Source organism: Alternaria burnsii (genome assembly GCF_013036055.1).
Source record: "Alternaria burnsii strain CBS107.38 chromosome Unknown 715, whole genome shotgun sequence".
NCBI classification, from domain to species: Eukaryota; Fungi; Ascomycota; class Dothideomycetes; order Pleosporales; family Pleosporaceae; genus Alternaria; species Alternaria burnsii.
In genome coordinates, this window is record NW_024066116.1 from 1,063,326 (window position 1) to 1,076,829 (window position 13,504).

Here is a 13,504-nt window from a genome sequence, read left to right on the forward strand (position 1 = left end):
GGGCACACCCCCTTTGTGCTTCCATCCGCCTGTCACCCCATATTGGTAGCAATAGCACACCAGATATGTCGGTCAACGACTACGAGAAACAGCAGTATGCTGTCGCTGGCGAGACGCCTTCTGACCATGCTGTTGGAGACGTCACCGATACCAAAGGCAATGCCATCAACGAGGCCGCTGGTGTGTACGGCTCGGTTCAGAAAGCCGAGGACTATGGCTACGTTCAGAGAGGCCTCAAGTCGCGCCACATCCAGTTCATCGCACTCGGAGGTACCATCGGTACCGGTCTGTTCCTCGGTATCGGTAAAGCTTTCGCCAATGCTGGTCCTGTCTCTGTCCTCCTTGGTTACACCATTACAGGTGTTGCTGTCTTCGGTATGATGCAATGCCTCGGTGAGATGGCCACTTGGCTTCCCCTACCCGGTGCTATTCCCCAGTATGCTGCTCGCTATGCGGATCCTGCTCTTGGTTTTGCCGTCGGTTGGAACAACTGGTACAACAGCTCTATCACGCTCTGCGCTGAGATCTCTGCTGCCGCTCTGCTTATCAACTTCTGGGATCAAGAAGAGAAGTAAGTACCACCACTACTCCGACTGCGACAACGACTGACATGCCACTAGGTACAACCCTGCCATATGGATCTCTATCATCATTGTCATCATCGTCTTTCTTAACATCTTCGCTGTTTCGATTTACGGAGAAGCTGAATTCGTATTCGCGTCCATAAAGATTATAACGATCCTGGGATTGCTCATTGCTGGTCTGGTCATCATGCTTGGTGGAGGTCCAGACCATGATAGGCGAGGGTTCCGCTATTGGAAAGAGGGCGCTATGAAAGAATACGTTGGTACTGGTAGTACTGGTCGCTTCACCGGTCTTTGGTCTACACTTGTCAACGCTGCGTTTTCTTACGGTGGTGTTGAAATGGTTGCAGTTGCTGCTGGTGAAGCCGCCAACCCTCGCAAGAACAGTAAGCAATCCCCTTGTATCAACTGCATACGACAGCTACTGACCTTGTACTTCCACTAGTTCCCAAGGCCGTTCGACGTGTGTTCTGGCGCATCCTGTTCTTCTATGTTCTAGGATCGTTCATCATCGGTACCACCATCAGCTCGAACGACCCTCAACTTACCGATGACAACGCCAAAGGCGCCCAGTCATCGCCTTGGGTCATTGCGATGAAGAACGCTGGTATTCCAGTTCTTCCCCATATCGTCAACGCTGTCATCTTGACTTCCGCTACCTCTTCCGGCAATGCTTTCCTGTACACCGGATCGCGTTATCTCTTCAGTATTGCTCAAAACGGCCAGGCTCCCCAGTTCCTTCTCAGGTGCAACAAGAAGGGTGTACCAATCTACGCTGTCGCAGTTACAGCCTCCATCTCCCTACTCACATACATGAGTGTCAGCGCTGGTGCCAACAAGGTGTTCGGGTGGTTCCAAAACCTAACCACAATCGCATCGCTCTTCACCTGGTGCACTGTCACGTACACATACACTCGGTTCCGGAAAGCATGCATTGCCCAGAACGTTGATCGCAGCACCATGGTCTTCGCGAGCAAATGGCAACCATATGTCGCATGGACTGCCTTTACCTACTTCGCTCTCATCATTCTCTTCAATGGCTTCAAGGTTTTCACCACCACACCTTGGGGACCCGATGAGTTGACCGACTTCTTCACAGCATACATTGGTGTTGCAATCTTCGGTCTCCTGTTTGCGTTCTGGAAAGTCTTCAAAAGGACCAAGATGGTCAACCCAGCGGAGGCAGATATTTGGAGCGGTAAAGCGGCACTTGATGCGGAGGTTTGGCCTGAGCAGATCCCGCGTAACGCACTCGAAAGATTTTGGTTCTGGTTATGTTGATTGGCGATATACGCATCAGTGGTGTCTTTGACTGGTAGAGGTCCATGGCTAAACGGGAGATGTTGCAGCAATGAACACTGCATGATATGTTGAATGAACCATTTAGTTACCTTCGAAGAGTTTGAAAGTGACAGAAGGTCTTGACTGTAGATGACATTCCACCACTAGCTTGGTGATATTAAGTCTTGTATTTCCAGTCGCACTAGTCGCGCCCTACGGTCACGAAGGTTTGCCGTCGGATAAAGCATGGACGCCTTACCAGCCACGCAGGCGCGATACTCTTCATCCAGTACATCAACCCTGAACCGATGTAGCGCTCGCCGTGACTTTAATGAAATATGCTGACAATGATGCGCAAACTGCCAATGAGTCAACACTTATGGCGGCCCTACCGCAACACTTCCGTCTTATCATATTGCTTCTTATGGACCTCAATACGAGTCGCGCATGTGAGGAGTATTGGGTGCCTGACGCGTACGTACTCCTGGCTATTTCTCCAAATCCGTAAATGACTGAGATGCTTGAGTACATCGCGACAAATCGCAGGCGAGGCCGGTATGTAGTTCCATCACTCAAAGCCGTTTTCTTGGAATCAGAAAATCCATGAGCAACCTTTAAGACTTGAGATAAACGCTTGACGAGGTCGTGTGGTGTGTTGCGCCTTGCGGGTTCAATGTTTAGCCACGGGGGTTGCCGCTAGACCCACATATCTTCCTAATTAGTAATGCTGCGTGTCAGACCCTGTCAGGCCGGCGACTTTCAATCAACGGCTTCCAAGGCATCAACGTTTGTCATTCAACACCATTGCTAACTCCAGCGCTTCAATCGTTCTAACGGTTAAGAAAATCGTCGCTCAGAATCTGCGACCATCAAACTTTGTTGCACAATTCCTCCACAACATCTCAAACATCCACCGGCTATCGTTTGCGCTAGTCGATCTCCCAGTGATTACAAACATGGAATTGCGCAGCTAGCAAGAGCGAATCAGAAACATTATGCGTGAGCATCTACGAGACCCGTAATCGAACGAGTATACTATCCTACAACAAGCGGCAACTTTGACGACACATACACGGAAGCAGGATGACGAGCCGAGGAAATGATGGCAAGTCGCAGAATCCCTGGACGATGACGAACCAATTCGTCAATAGCCCAGACTCGGAGCCCAAAAAGCCTCAAGATCAACCACTAAACCGCGCCTGCGAAGCATGTCGCATCTCCAAGGTCCGATGTCTTGTGAATCCGGATGCAAACTCTACACAGTGCCAGCGATGCGCGAAGGCGAATAGAACATGTGTGTTTGCACCGCCAGCTAAGAGAAGGCAACGAAAGAGAACAGATGTGCGAGTTACAGAGTTGGAAAAGGAGATACAGCAGATGCGTAGCCTTTTGAAAACCAACACACGATCATCCAACGATGTCAGCGAGCAAGAATCAGGAGACGATGACTCAGACGACCAAGGACATGCAGGAGGAAAGGAGACGTCCCCCAGAGTCCCGAGTCGCCTGAGTAGTATAACAGCGACATCAAAGCTGACAGCACCTATCAGCAAACCACCTCCAGTCGACCCCGTTATCACTGGCGCACCTATAAACTTTCCGGGGTCTTCTGACAATGATATCATAGACCGTGGTGTTATTTCAGAAGACATGGCTCGGGAGCTCTTGAGCATATGGCGCACTGAGCTCGTCGCTGCATGCCCAGGTATCACAATTCCTAAGCATTGGGACGTTTTCGATCTACGAGCGAACAAACCCGCACTCTTCCATGCGATCATGGCTGCAGCTGCACACTCCAAAGGTTCTGCCTTGTCGGACAGACTGCATGAAGAAACTGTCCTTCTCTATGCACGATCCGCATTCATCCAGGGCGAGAAATCAGTTCAGGCTATACAAGCGCTCATCGTTACTGTCACGTACTATTCACCTTCCAAGACACCAGGACAGCTACAGATCTATCAGTGGGTTAATATGGCCGCATCAATGGCTTTGGAACTAGGCTTGACATCGAAACCCAGAACGCACGAGCAACTGCCCAAGCGTGCAATCCGATCACTTCAGAAGATATCTTCGCCGGAGGAACTACTTGAGCACTGTCGTACTATCCTGCTGCTCTACATCATAAGTGCAGGCTTCTCGATGAGACTAAAACGACCCAACATACTGCTTTTCAACAGTTGGATGGAAGAGTGCTTCAACATCCTGGAAAAGTCAAAGCTCTTGGATGACAAGAGAATAGTTGCATGGTTGAAACTTCAGCGGATAGCTGATGAGGCGAACACTGCCTTCGGGTTTGACGATGCAAGTACCAGCTTCAGTCTTTCGGAATTGCGCATGCAAATCATATTGCGAATCTTCGATCGGCGAATGCAAGATTGGAGGAAAGCAATCCCAGATGATGTAATGACGTTGAATCTCCAGCTGGAGTACTACGCGGACATGCTATCTATGTGGGAGTTCGGGATGGACGGAGGTCGCTATGACGGTAAGTTGACTTTGATAGATTGCATATAGCTTAGCTAACGTCGTTCAGTTATCGAGTTTCGCAATCGCCACATCACTTTGCCCGCGCTAGATGACGACTGTGTCCAACCCGAGTCCCTCCTCTCGCGCTCAGCATTACAGATCAACGCGACGACGAAATGCATAAGCGCAGCACACACCATATTAGACTTCTTCATTGCCGTTCCTGTCGACAAACTACGGAAATCACCCAACGCCCTCTTTGTCCGTGCTGTCTACTCTCTGGTGACTCTGATGAAAGCCGAATACGCAGTCGGTACAGATGCTGAGATGGGCGAACTTCTCGAAAGTCAGAGTCTAAAAGTGAGCTTTTACCTCGACACTGTATTAGAAAAGACGAACGAGGCCGGGGGGCCGCCGGAGTGTAGGGTCAGAGTTCCGAGCCATTGGAACTTTCTGCTCCACGAGAAACTGAAGAGTTGGTGGGATGAGTACCAGGAGTGGAGAAAAGAGGGGAGACATTTGAAGAGGAGAAAGACGGGCAATGGTGATGACAGTAATACTGCAACGGGCAATCAGACGCCGACGTTTGCGGAACCGAGCTCGCAAGTTGCGACTTCCGCTATAGATCCGTCACAGGTCGCTGCACAACACCAAGCACACCCAATAGCCATGTCAAATTTTCCTTTGGGCAATGCTTATCCCACGCCGGCACCCTGGACTGCGAACGAACTGGGCCTTGATGCAAGCACGCAGGCTCAGCCCATGAACGATCAAACAACATTCTCAACCGACATGGGCGACTTCTCAGCGGCGTTTCAGAACGGAGATTTATATTTGTGGAATGATATGACGGCAGACAATTTTGGCGGTTGGGTTCCGCAGGGTGGATCCTATGGTCATGCGGGGTTTGGAGGAATGAACAGTGGGTTTTGACTTTGCAAAGACGAGTCCATCTCATGTTGAAGAATAGCATAAACATCGAGAATTTTACTGCGAATGCTACCAAACTTGTGAATGCTTGTGAGAAACATCATCCATCATATACATGAATCCATTATCTACATTTTCTTCAGCCCCCCCTCTACCCACTCGACTACCTTTTCGAGCAACCCAACATCAGCCTTGGCCTGTTCCAGCGCCTCTTCTCCTTCAACTACAAGTGCACCGCCGCCCGATGTCAACTCTTTCTGGAACCGCGCAGCTGTTTGCTTCAGCACATCCAAATAGCGTGACTGGATGCTGTGACTATTGTTTAGTTCTTTGATACCAAGAGTGTCATGCAGGTGTTTCGCTTGCAACAAAAGGTAGTAGAAGTTGAGCGCTGCGACATAGAAGCCGAGTTCCTGACGGAATTGCATCCATGAGTCTTCCAGACTAGTATCACCGGCATATTGTTGTGTAAGGTCCGACCATAAGAACGGTGCGACAGTAGATAGCGCGACAGGTGTGGCGAAAATGTTCGTCTCTTCGTGGTCGTCATCTGCTGACTCTGGACGTGGGGCGTTGGCTTCGAGAGTCTCGCCCTTCAACCATGACACCGCGCTTGCTTTGAGGTTCTCGTACGGACAGTGTTCTAATGTGTCGCGGATGAACGTTAGGCGAACCAGATCATGGGGATGGGAGCGCAGCACAGTAGTGGTGAGGTAGTGTGCATGGCCACGTAAGCTGGGCGACGGCGAGTTTGCAGAGATGAGCGATATCGTCTGTAGGTACTGGGCAAATGACTCGTCATCTTTTGGCTCGCCAATGTTGTTATGCTGGAGCGCTATGAGACCAAACGTAAGAACTGTATCAAGTAGTGCCTCAGGTTCCATGCCGACAGTTTGCTGACCAAGAGTGCCGATAAAGTTACCGAGGATGGTGGCGTGTCCGGGGAAGATGTCAATAGATAAAGACTGATTTTGTGTGGCTGGTGCATATAATTCTTGTTTGACGCTTTGCGCGGCAACAAGAATCAAGGCTCCTGTTCGTGAAAGAGGTATGTCAGCGGCTGCAGCTGGCGGCTCGTCTTCTGTCCCTGGAATGCCTCTTTTCTCGTCCTCTGTGTCCATCACAGTCCGCAGCAGCTCCTCGTACTTCAATCCAAGATCCTGGCTCAAGGCTACAATTTGCCCAAGAATTGCAACTCTAGAGGTCAGATCCTCATCATCTGCAAATCGATCTGCGTATTTTTGGTAGTTGGGCTTATTAGGTATCCGCTGGGGTTCGTACCGCTCCATCAGCCTGCTTGCCCATGCCAGACCTGGAACATCGTCGTCCGATGTCAACGACAAAACATACTCCTCTAGGATGTGCGTAAGGAACGACTGAAGAAGGCGATTGACAAGGTCATTCTCCTCATTGGTTGGCGCGTCGCTCTGCGCCTCCGGATCTGGCTCCGATTGATTGGTGTTCACACGTAGCAGGTTCCCGCTGCTCCGTCTTGAGGGCAGATGCGGCCGCTTAGTGCCGGAAAGTGTCTTGACGAATTTGACAGCGGATAGGGTAAGATCTTCAATATGTGTGTTTGCCCTGTTGTATGCGAGCAGCGCGGCCTGGAGGCTAGTCGAGAGGAATCGGCTTGGATACTTCGTCTTGACCCTCCGGTGTAATGTTGCTAATATAGTCAAGAGGACCTCAAACTTCAGTACTGGGAGCGGTGGCACTACGGCTGGTTGGAAGGCTGGACTTGTGCTCGATTCGCCCATTCCGACCTCTGCCGCATTTGTGCGTTCACTCGCTTCTGCATCGTCCTCTTCTCCATCCGTGTGGTCGTGTGGCTCTTCGAATTCCAGGAGTCGCAGTGCTTCTGTGACCTTCAAGACACACTCTCTAGGATTGCCCTTTGCAGCGATATCTTGCAAACAGTCTTCCGAGAGCGGCAACAACGGCAGAAGTAGATGGATCAGATCCCAACCGATAGTCGCAGTGAGTTCGGCATCTTGAAGAACTTCATGCAGAACAGGCAGATTCTCCTCTGTCAGGTTGTATTCAATAATAGTAAGGTAGGTGATGGGATCGGTGACCGGCGGGCGTGAGGCCAGAAGTGGATGTTCGTCCTTCTGGACGGAAACTTGGCTTTCGGCCATGACTCGTGGTTTTGGTAGTACGTTCGAGTCGTGTGTATTGCCTGTTCGGTAAAGTTGAAACGAACGGATTAGTATTGAGAGTTGAGCGGCGGAAACTGTGGTGTTGAGGACAACCCAGAAATGTTGGATGGGGCTGGGCCCTGACGCAATGCCTACCAGCCCACCACTAGATTCGCGTGCACGCTAGTCCCCGCTTCCGCCAAGACGATCGCTCTTGCCAAAGTTCACTGCGGAGGCGCTCGTAGCTTCGACACCACGAATCGCTTCCACGACACGCTGCCCGCCATGGACGAAAAAGAAGAGACTAACGAGCCCCTCGACCTTGTGCGCCTCTGCATTGACGAAGTTGTCATTGTAAAACTGCGCGGCGACCGCGAGCTAAAGGGCAGACTACATGTAAGTCGCAAAGCTGTAGCTCGTATGCCTAGACGGCCAAGCTGACACAGTGTTTAGGCATACGACTCGCATTGCAACCTCGTTCTCGGAGACGTAGAAGAAACCATATATATTGCAGAGGAAGAGGATGACGAGCAGGAGCCCCGCGTACGGACGGTCAAGAAGCAGAGCGAGATGCTGTTCGTAAGAGGTACGAGATGTACACGGTGTCTGCAATTGGTTCGAGGCTGACGGCAGACCAGGTGACTCAGTAGTCTTGATCGCACCAGCCGAAGGAGCATCGCAATGATCAGTATACCACAGTTTCTCGAACAAACAGAATTCGGCATAAGCAAGGGCGCAATTGGCTGTCTGGGGGTTGGAAAAGCGACAGCCGGATGAGAATGATGCAGCCACGTTTGAGATACCCGAATGCTGAGTTGTAGGGCGCATTCGCTGGCGCAGATTCAAGAATGGAGGATAGTAGGATGTGTATGTGGAGCTATCAAGACATTCAGCGCAGGCTTAGACATATCCTCCGAAGCTCTCAAGCCCAGCTGAGGAGGTGTCCGCCAAACAAATACAATCATCAAGATTAACGATCAATTACAAGCCCTTAGCCTCATATCTCTTCACCGCAGGGTCTCACACTCATCACTTAAATAGGCGCTGTTTGAAGCTGCAAGTATTAAACGCTTTTCTTTGACTCTACAGGAAAGTCCAAAGTAAGAACTTCATTGTGCCAGGCAAAACGCAGATAGAAAGACCCATACGCACATAGTGCGATGCCCATGTAAACTCCTATGCGTCGAAGGTTGACCGCTGAGACCCGGCCAAAGAGGAGTGACAAAAACGGAAAGGAAAAAAAAAACCGCCACCATAAGCGCGATACCGTGGGAGTGAGAGAATTAAACTAATATGAGCGGGTCATGACCTCGTTTCATCGTGATGGGGATCCGGAAACGCTTTTCAATGGAAGTAAATACAGTCGAAGGGAAGTTTACCTACTGCATGAGAACACTGATGAGAGTAGAGGACCAGTGACGGGAAAGAGCATTGACGGAGAATGAAAAAACCTACGCCGGATAACCGTAGACTCCATGCGCCGGGTGTCCGAACGAAGGTTGGACTAATGTAGACTGGGAAGATTGCTGATGTTGACCCTGTTCCAAGAAGTTGCCAAAGCGCCGTGTATCCGTGAACAATAAGCAAGAATGGAGAAGATTTCGATGGTGACCATGTTGATGCTGATGCTGAGTCGCAGCAAACCGATTGACTTGTACTGCAGGACTCTTGACTGGTGGGTGCTGGTGGATGACCTCTGGGAGTTGCGCTGTTGCACGAACCCTGAGTCACGTTAGAACACAGTTAAGCCAGAGCCATATGGAGACAAGTGTATTCACTTTCGCCTCCATGTTTGGCTCGCCAGACTGTCCCTAGACATAAAGGGCAGAGAGAAGCCCTTTGAGACCTCCGCCTCTACGAAGATGGAAGCACGCTTATAGCGCTTGTCAGTGTACTTCTCGTACACAGCAGCGTGGTGCTTCTGGGGATTGTCGCAGCACTCGAGGATTACCGTTATGAGTTGGCGAAGTTGGGTCAATGTGTATCCAGAATAATGTACGTGTGCTTGCGACTAGGAGAATATTAGCATGGCTTGGTGACGTGTACAGACGATGTGAACTTACCCAGTCACCCTTCTTCAGCATGAAGCGAGCGAGACAGTGAGCACCAGCGGACAGAAAGCTGGGAGCGCAACCGACAAAGCGCTCATCCATAACGGTGATCTCCAAAAAGTACTTTGATAGAGTACGAGTCTCCAGGTCGTAGTCATCTGCCTTGCTGATGCGGCGGAGGAAGCTCATTGGGCCGGGCCAACCCAGCTCAAACTGAAGCATGCTAAGCATGAAGCGCTCAGCTTTCAGAACCTCATCGGCAGTGTAAGCACCGTCGACCATGTATACGATCTCCTGCACTGAAGGACAGTTGATCTCCTCATATTTGGCAGCGACGAAGAGAGCAGTGGCGCCGACGAGCTGCAGCTTGCCGAGTGAGACCACCTTACATGAGAGGAAACGGTCGACATAGTTGACAGCGAGGAAAAGTGTTTCCGGAAGAAGGGTGAAGCGGTTGTGGACCTGGACAAGCCAGTCCATCAATACTGATCGCATCGACCATTGTATCTCGGCCTGGTGATCCATATAAGAAGCGTTTGGCTTCATGCGCTCCTCAAGAGAGTGCATGTATTCAAAAATCTCATCACCGTACTCAGCGACCATGGAGGTGTCCCACTGCTCGTCTTCCACATCTTCGTCACTCCGATTTGCCTCGACGAATATCTTAGCAGCCTCTAGCTCGCGTTTTGTCTTCGCAGTGATCCTAGGCGCAAGGACCAGGGTAACACCACCAGTCGTGTTGTCGCTACGCGATCGAAGAGAACGAGCAGTAGTGTAGCCGTCGGCATCATAGTACTCCTCATCTTCCTCCTCGTCCCAGTACTCTTCTTGGTCGAGGTCGTTGACCTTGGCAAGCTCTTCGTTGCGTTCTTGTTCCAGGACGCGCGCCTGCTCCTCTAACGCATCCAGGTATTCGTGCCTGTCGTCCGCCCCATTTTTTGACTCGGTCTTCTCTTCCTCTTCAGGGATGGTCGCTGCCTGCTGGGACTGTGCTGGGGCACGGTCCATGTTGGGAAATGAAGATGGCTGGGTAAGGAGAGGTTGGCGAGCAGGTACATTTACAAGAGTTGTGTCGCTAAGGGGTTCTGGCTGCGGCTCCTTGAAAACAGCTGTAGAGGACTTCTTGGACAGGACTTTGCGGGCGTCGGCCGTCGGTTGGTTGGCGTTGACATGCTTGGGAACAGCAGGCGCGACTTCACTTGTCTCGATCGACGCGTTGGTCTTTGTTGTGACGTTTGCTAGAGGGCGTTGCGCCGGTCGTGCTAATGCACCAGGCTTCGTGATTTCCTTGACTGTGACGGCAGAGGTTTCCTTGAGCACCTCGAGGCCCTTCTTCTTTCCGGTGACCTGCATGTCATCCTTTGCTACAGGCTGCCGTGTAGTATTGCTGACATCGCCAAACACAGTCCGCTTGGCTGCGGCCGCCTTGATGCCTCCGACCTGCATCAGTGTAGATAGTGCTGGTGTTGACTTTCCGCGCGAGTGCAGAGCCTTTCCAGCTGGTAATTGGGGTAGCGCGTTCTCGTCGCGTACACGGAGAGCCCTTGCAGGGCGTTGTGGCTGTAGAAAAGTCTGTCAGCGGATGTCGAGGGAAGACAGTCTGGGTGACCCCGGATATGCACGAAGATGAAGTGGCATCGCCGACCTCGCAACGCGTCAGGCAGGGTTGCGCGCATAAACCAAAGGCAAACAGAGAGGGAGAGAGCTTACCTTTGCGTCCATTATGTTCTCAGTGTGTCGGTTATGACAATAGTCTCGGGATGTATGTTTTGATGACAGCGACGGTTGCGAAGTGGACGATAGGGGCAGCGGAAGTCGAGCGCTACAAAACAGTGGTCGATATAAAGAAACTCTCCATCTAAGTTGGCGGCGATGAGATAGGCGGGTCGACGATGTCGGATGGCACGAGGAGTGGTGTTGACGACAACAAGAGCTTGTAAACTTATATGGGAGCTTGGAGCTTCTGCGCGTTCAGATCCAATGTTTATTTACTGTAGCTCTGGGACAGGGATGCTGGCCGCTAACCTGACATGCCTAGTGACGGTGCACGGTTCGCTCTTTCCCGAAGACGCTCCCAGGGCTCACGTCATAGCCGAAACGCGTATCCCAAATCCCATCACAAAGACGACCTTGCAATGCGCCCACGTACTTGTTAGAGATGATGCATTGAGAACTGGTCAAAAGCATCAATACCTATCTTGGAGGATCTCGGAGCAATTTCCACCATCTTGGAGAACTACATCCATAGATACACGTACCCCGCCAAAGCCTTGGGTTCGACGCGTCAATTTGAAGATGAGTCAGCTATACCACGCGAGCTCACGTGGCGACATCTCGACAGCGAGTTGTTCTAAACATCTTGTTTACCTGTTCTATTGCCATAACAACATGTAGAGTCATCCTCCAATTGCTTTGGATGGCCTCAAATGTGGTCGCGATCACAAAGGTGGTCTGGAACTCGCAGACACGATCCGCTGTCGGGCGCCCACAGCCTGTCGATCAGTGCACTGCCGCCAGATATCAAACGGCAGCCTACGCTTGTCTTTGTTGCGCTGCCGTTGTCCCAGGCAGTATGGGGAGATGTACTGCGTCTGGGGAACGTTGGATGCCCTGAAACCGGCGCTGTTATCGCGTCTTTCCTTTGCTTTGTCCCCGCGGCGCTGTATAGGCCGAGAGCCTCACCGACTAACTGTGTGGACCGATGACATCCGTAGCGAGATCGCATGGAGCCAAAAATGCGCACAACGTCTTTCGAAAAGGTCCGCGACCAGGATCCCTACTGAAACATCTTTGCGCAAAGTGCGGGAGACATACAGTTCTTGATCGACCCCTCATCAGTTAAAGTGGTTGTCCGAGCGTTAAGCCACGGATTCGCGAAGTCGCATGCCGCGCTACGTATGTACCTTTGCCATGATCGCTGGTGCACATGCAGGGTCGGAATTTTGGAAGCAAGATAACAGACGGCCATAATCCGGTCGAAACATGGCTTCCACACCAGAGCGGGTGTGTAGACTATCCGCGGACTGATTTCTGGGCTTCGCGCTACCATCGTCATGATAGTGTGGGTCCGAGATCATCAGACGATTGCGGGAGCACATGTAGACATAATTCCTTGGTCGCGTAATTCATAAGTAGCACGAGCCTCTAGGAAATCTTGTGGCGATTCATTCAGGGACGGTTGTCTGCAAAGGGGAACTACGGAAGCAGGTGTGTGGCATTGATTGTCGCACGGAGATCTCTCCAATAAACGCCCAGCACCACTTGCCAACGAATCCACAGCGCTTCACCCACTTTCGGGACCGGAAGCTTCCTTAGCATTCTGACTAGAATTGTGTGTGAAGGCGACCCGGAATGCGGTATTCGAGGACCCTTACGTGCTCGAGAAGGGTAGACGGGGTATCAGGGTGCTAAAGCTCGTCCTGTTCCTGTTCACATGGAGGGTACGCATGGTCTCGACGACAAGCAGCGTACCCGCCCATTGGCCATGTCTGACGTTGTTGAGATCGGCTCTCTTGCGCATGTGTAGTCGACAAGCGATTGAGTTGTCCTGTTGCATGCATTCTAGTCTGATTCAACCATTGGGCGCATGGCTGCCGCCGAGTTGTCCCATGTTTCGACTTCGCAGACAAGCACACAAGATGGGATGAAGACTAGGGCATCTCCCAGCTGCAGTACCGTTGCAGCCCTTTTGCATGAGTGAGGGTGGGCTGTTCTTTGCGGTAGTGTATATGCTAGCTACCAATGGAGGCGCAATCGCATATATGCAGCAGGGAGGATGCGCTGTACTGTTTAGACGCACTCGACGATACAAATTTGATCCCAAGAGACTGTGAATGCAAAGGCGACCGCCATTTCGTGGTTCGAAGCGCATCTGGAAAGTGCGTCGTGACCTTGCGTGGTCCTAGTCGGTGTCTCTGTAGTTCGCTTGCGACATCTCTCATCTGCAACCCACCCTCCACACCATTCTCCTCAGTCCCACACCACCTCCTCCTTGTAAGCCTCCAACCTTCCCATCAAGCTCCCGATCCCTCTGAGATCGCACTCTGGCGCTCAG

General features: G+C 51.4%; 5 protein-coding genes across 5 annotated transcripts; 3 read left to right on the forward strand and 2 right to left on the reverse strand.

Annotated features, from left to right (window-relative positions):
- Positions 1 to 65: 65 nt before the first annotated feature.
- On the forward strand, positions 66 to 1,865 carry GT037_007507 (amino acid permease; the record flags this gene model as incomplete). Its single annotated transcript, XM_038932554.1, has 3 exons — positions 66 to 571; positions 621 to 970; positions 1,030 to 1,865. The coding sequence occupies 3 exons, from the start codon at positions 66 to 68 to the stop codon at positions 1,863 to 1,865; spliced, it is 1,692 nt and encodes a 563-aa protein (XP_038785042.1).
- A 1,083-nt stretch (positions 1,866 to 2,948) lies between these two features.
- Positions 2,949 to 5,264, forward strand: GT037_007508 (c6 zinc finger domain-containing protein; the record flags this gene model as incomplete). The annotated part of the gene is made up of 2 exons (XM_038932555.1): positions 2,949 to 4,350; positions 4,399 to 5,264. 2 exons carry the CDS (start codon positions 2,949 to 2,951, stop codon positions 5,262 to 5,264), a joined length of 2,268 nt encoding a protein of 755 aa, XP_038785043.1.
- Positions 5,265 to 5,389: 125 nt separating this feature from the next.
- Positions 5,390 to 7,399, reverse strand: GT037_007509 (uncharacterized protein; the record flags this gene model as incomplete). Its single annotated transcript, XM_038932556.1, has 1 exon — positions 5,390 to 7,399. One exon carries the CDS (start codon positions 7,397 to 7,399, stop codon positions 5,390 to 5,392), a length of 2,010 nt encoding a protein of 669 aa, XP_038785044.1.
- Positions 7,400 to 7,684: 285 nt separating this feature from the next.
- GT037_007510 (sm-like ribonucleoprotein) lies at positions 7,685 to 8,084 on the forward strand (the record flags this gene model as incomplete). Its single annotated transcript, XM_038932557.1, has 3 exons — positions 7,685 to 7,795; positions 7,853 to 7,985; positions 8,038 to 8,084. 3 exons carry the CDS (start codon positions 7,685 to 7,687, stop codon positions 8,082 to 8,084), a joined length of 291 nt encoding a protein of 96 aa, XP_038785045.1.
- Positions 8,085 to 9,173: 1,089 nt separating this feature from the next.
- On the reverse strand, positions 9,174 to 11,172 carry GT037_007511 (g2 mitotic-specific cyclin 3; the record flags this gene model as incomplete). Its single annotated transcript, XM_038932558.1, has 3 exons — positions 9,174 to 9,410; positions 9,463 to 11,022; positions 11,161 to 11,172. 3 exons carry the CDS (start codon positions 11,170 to 11,172, stop codon positions 9,174 to 9,176), a joined length of 1,809 nt encoding a protein of 602 aa, XP_038785046.1.
- Between the last annotated feature and the right edge of the window lie 2,332 nt (positions 11,173 to 13,504).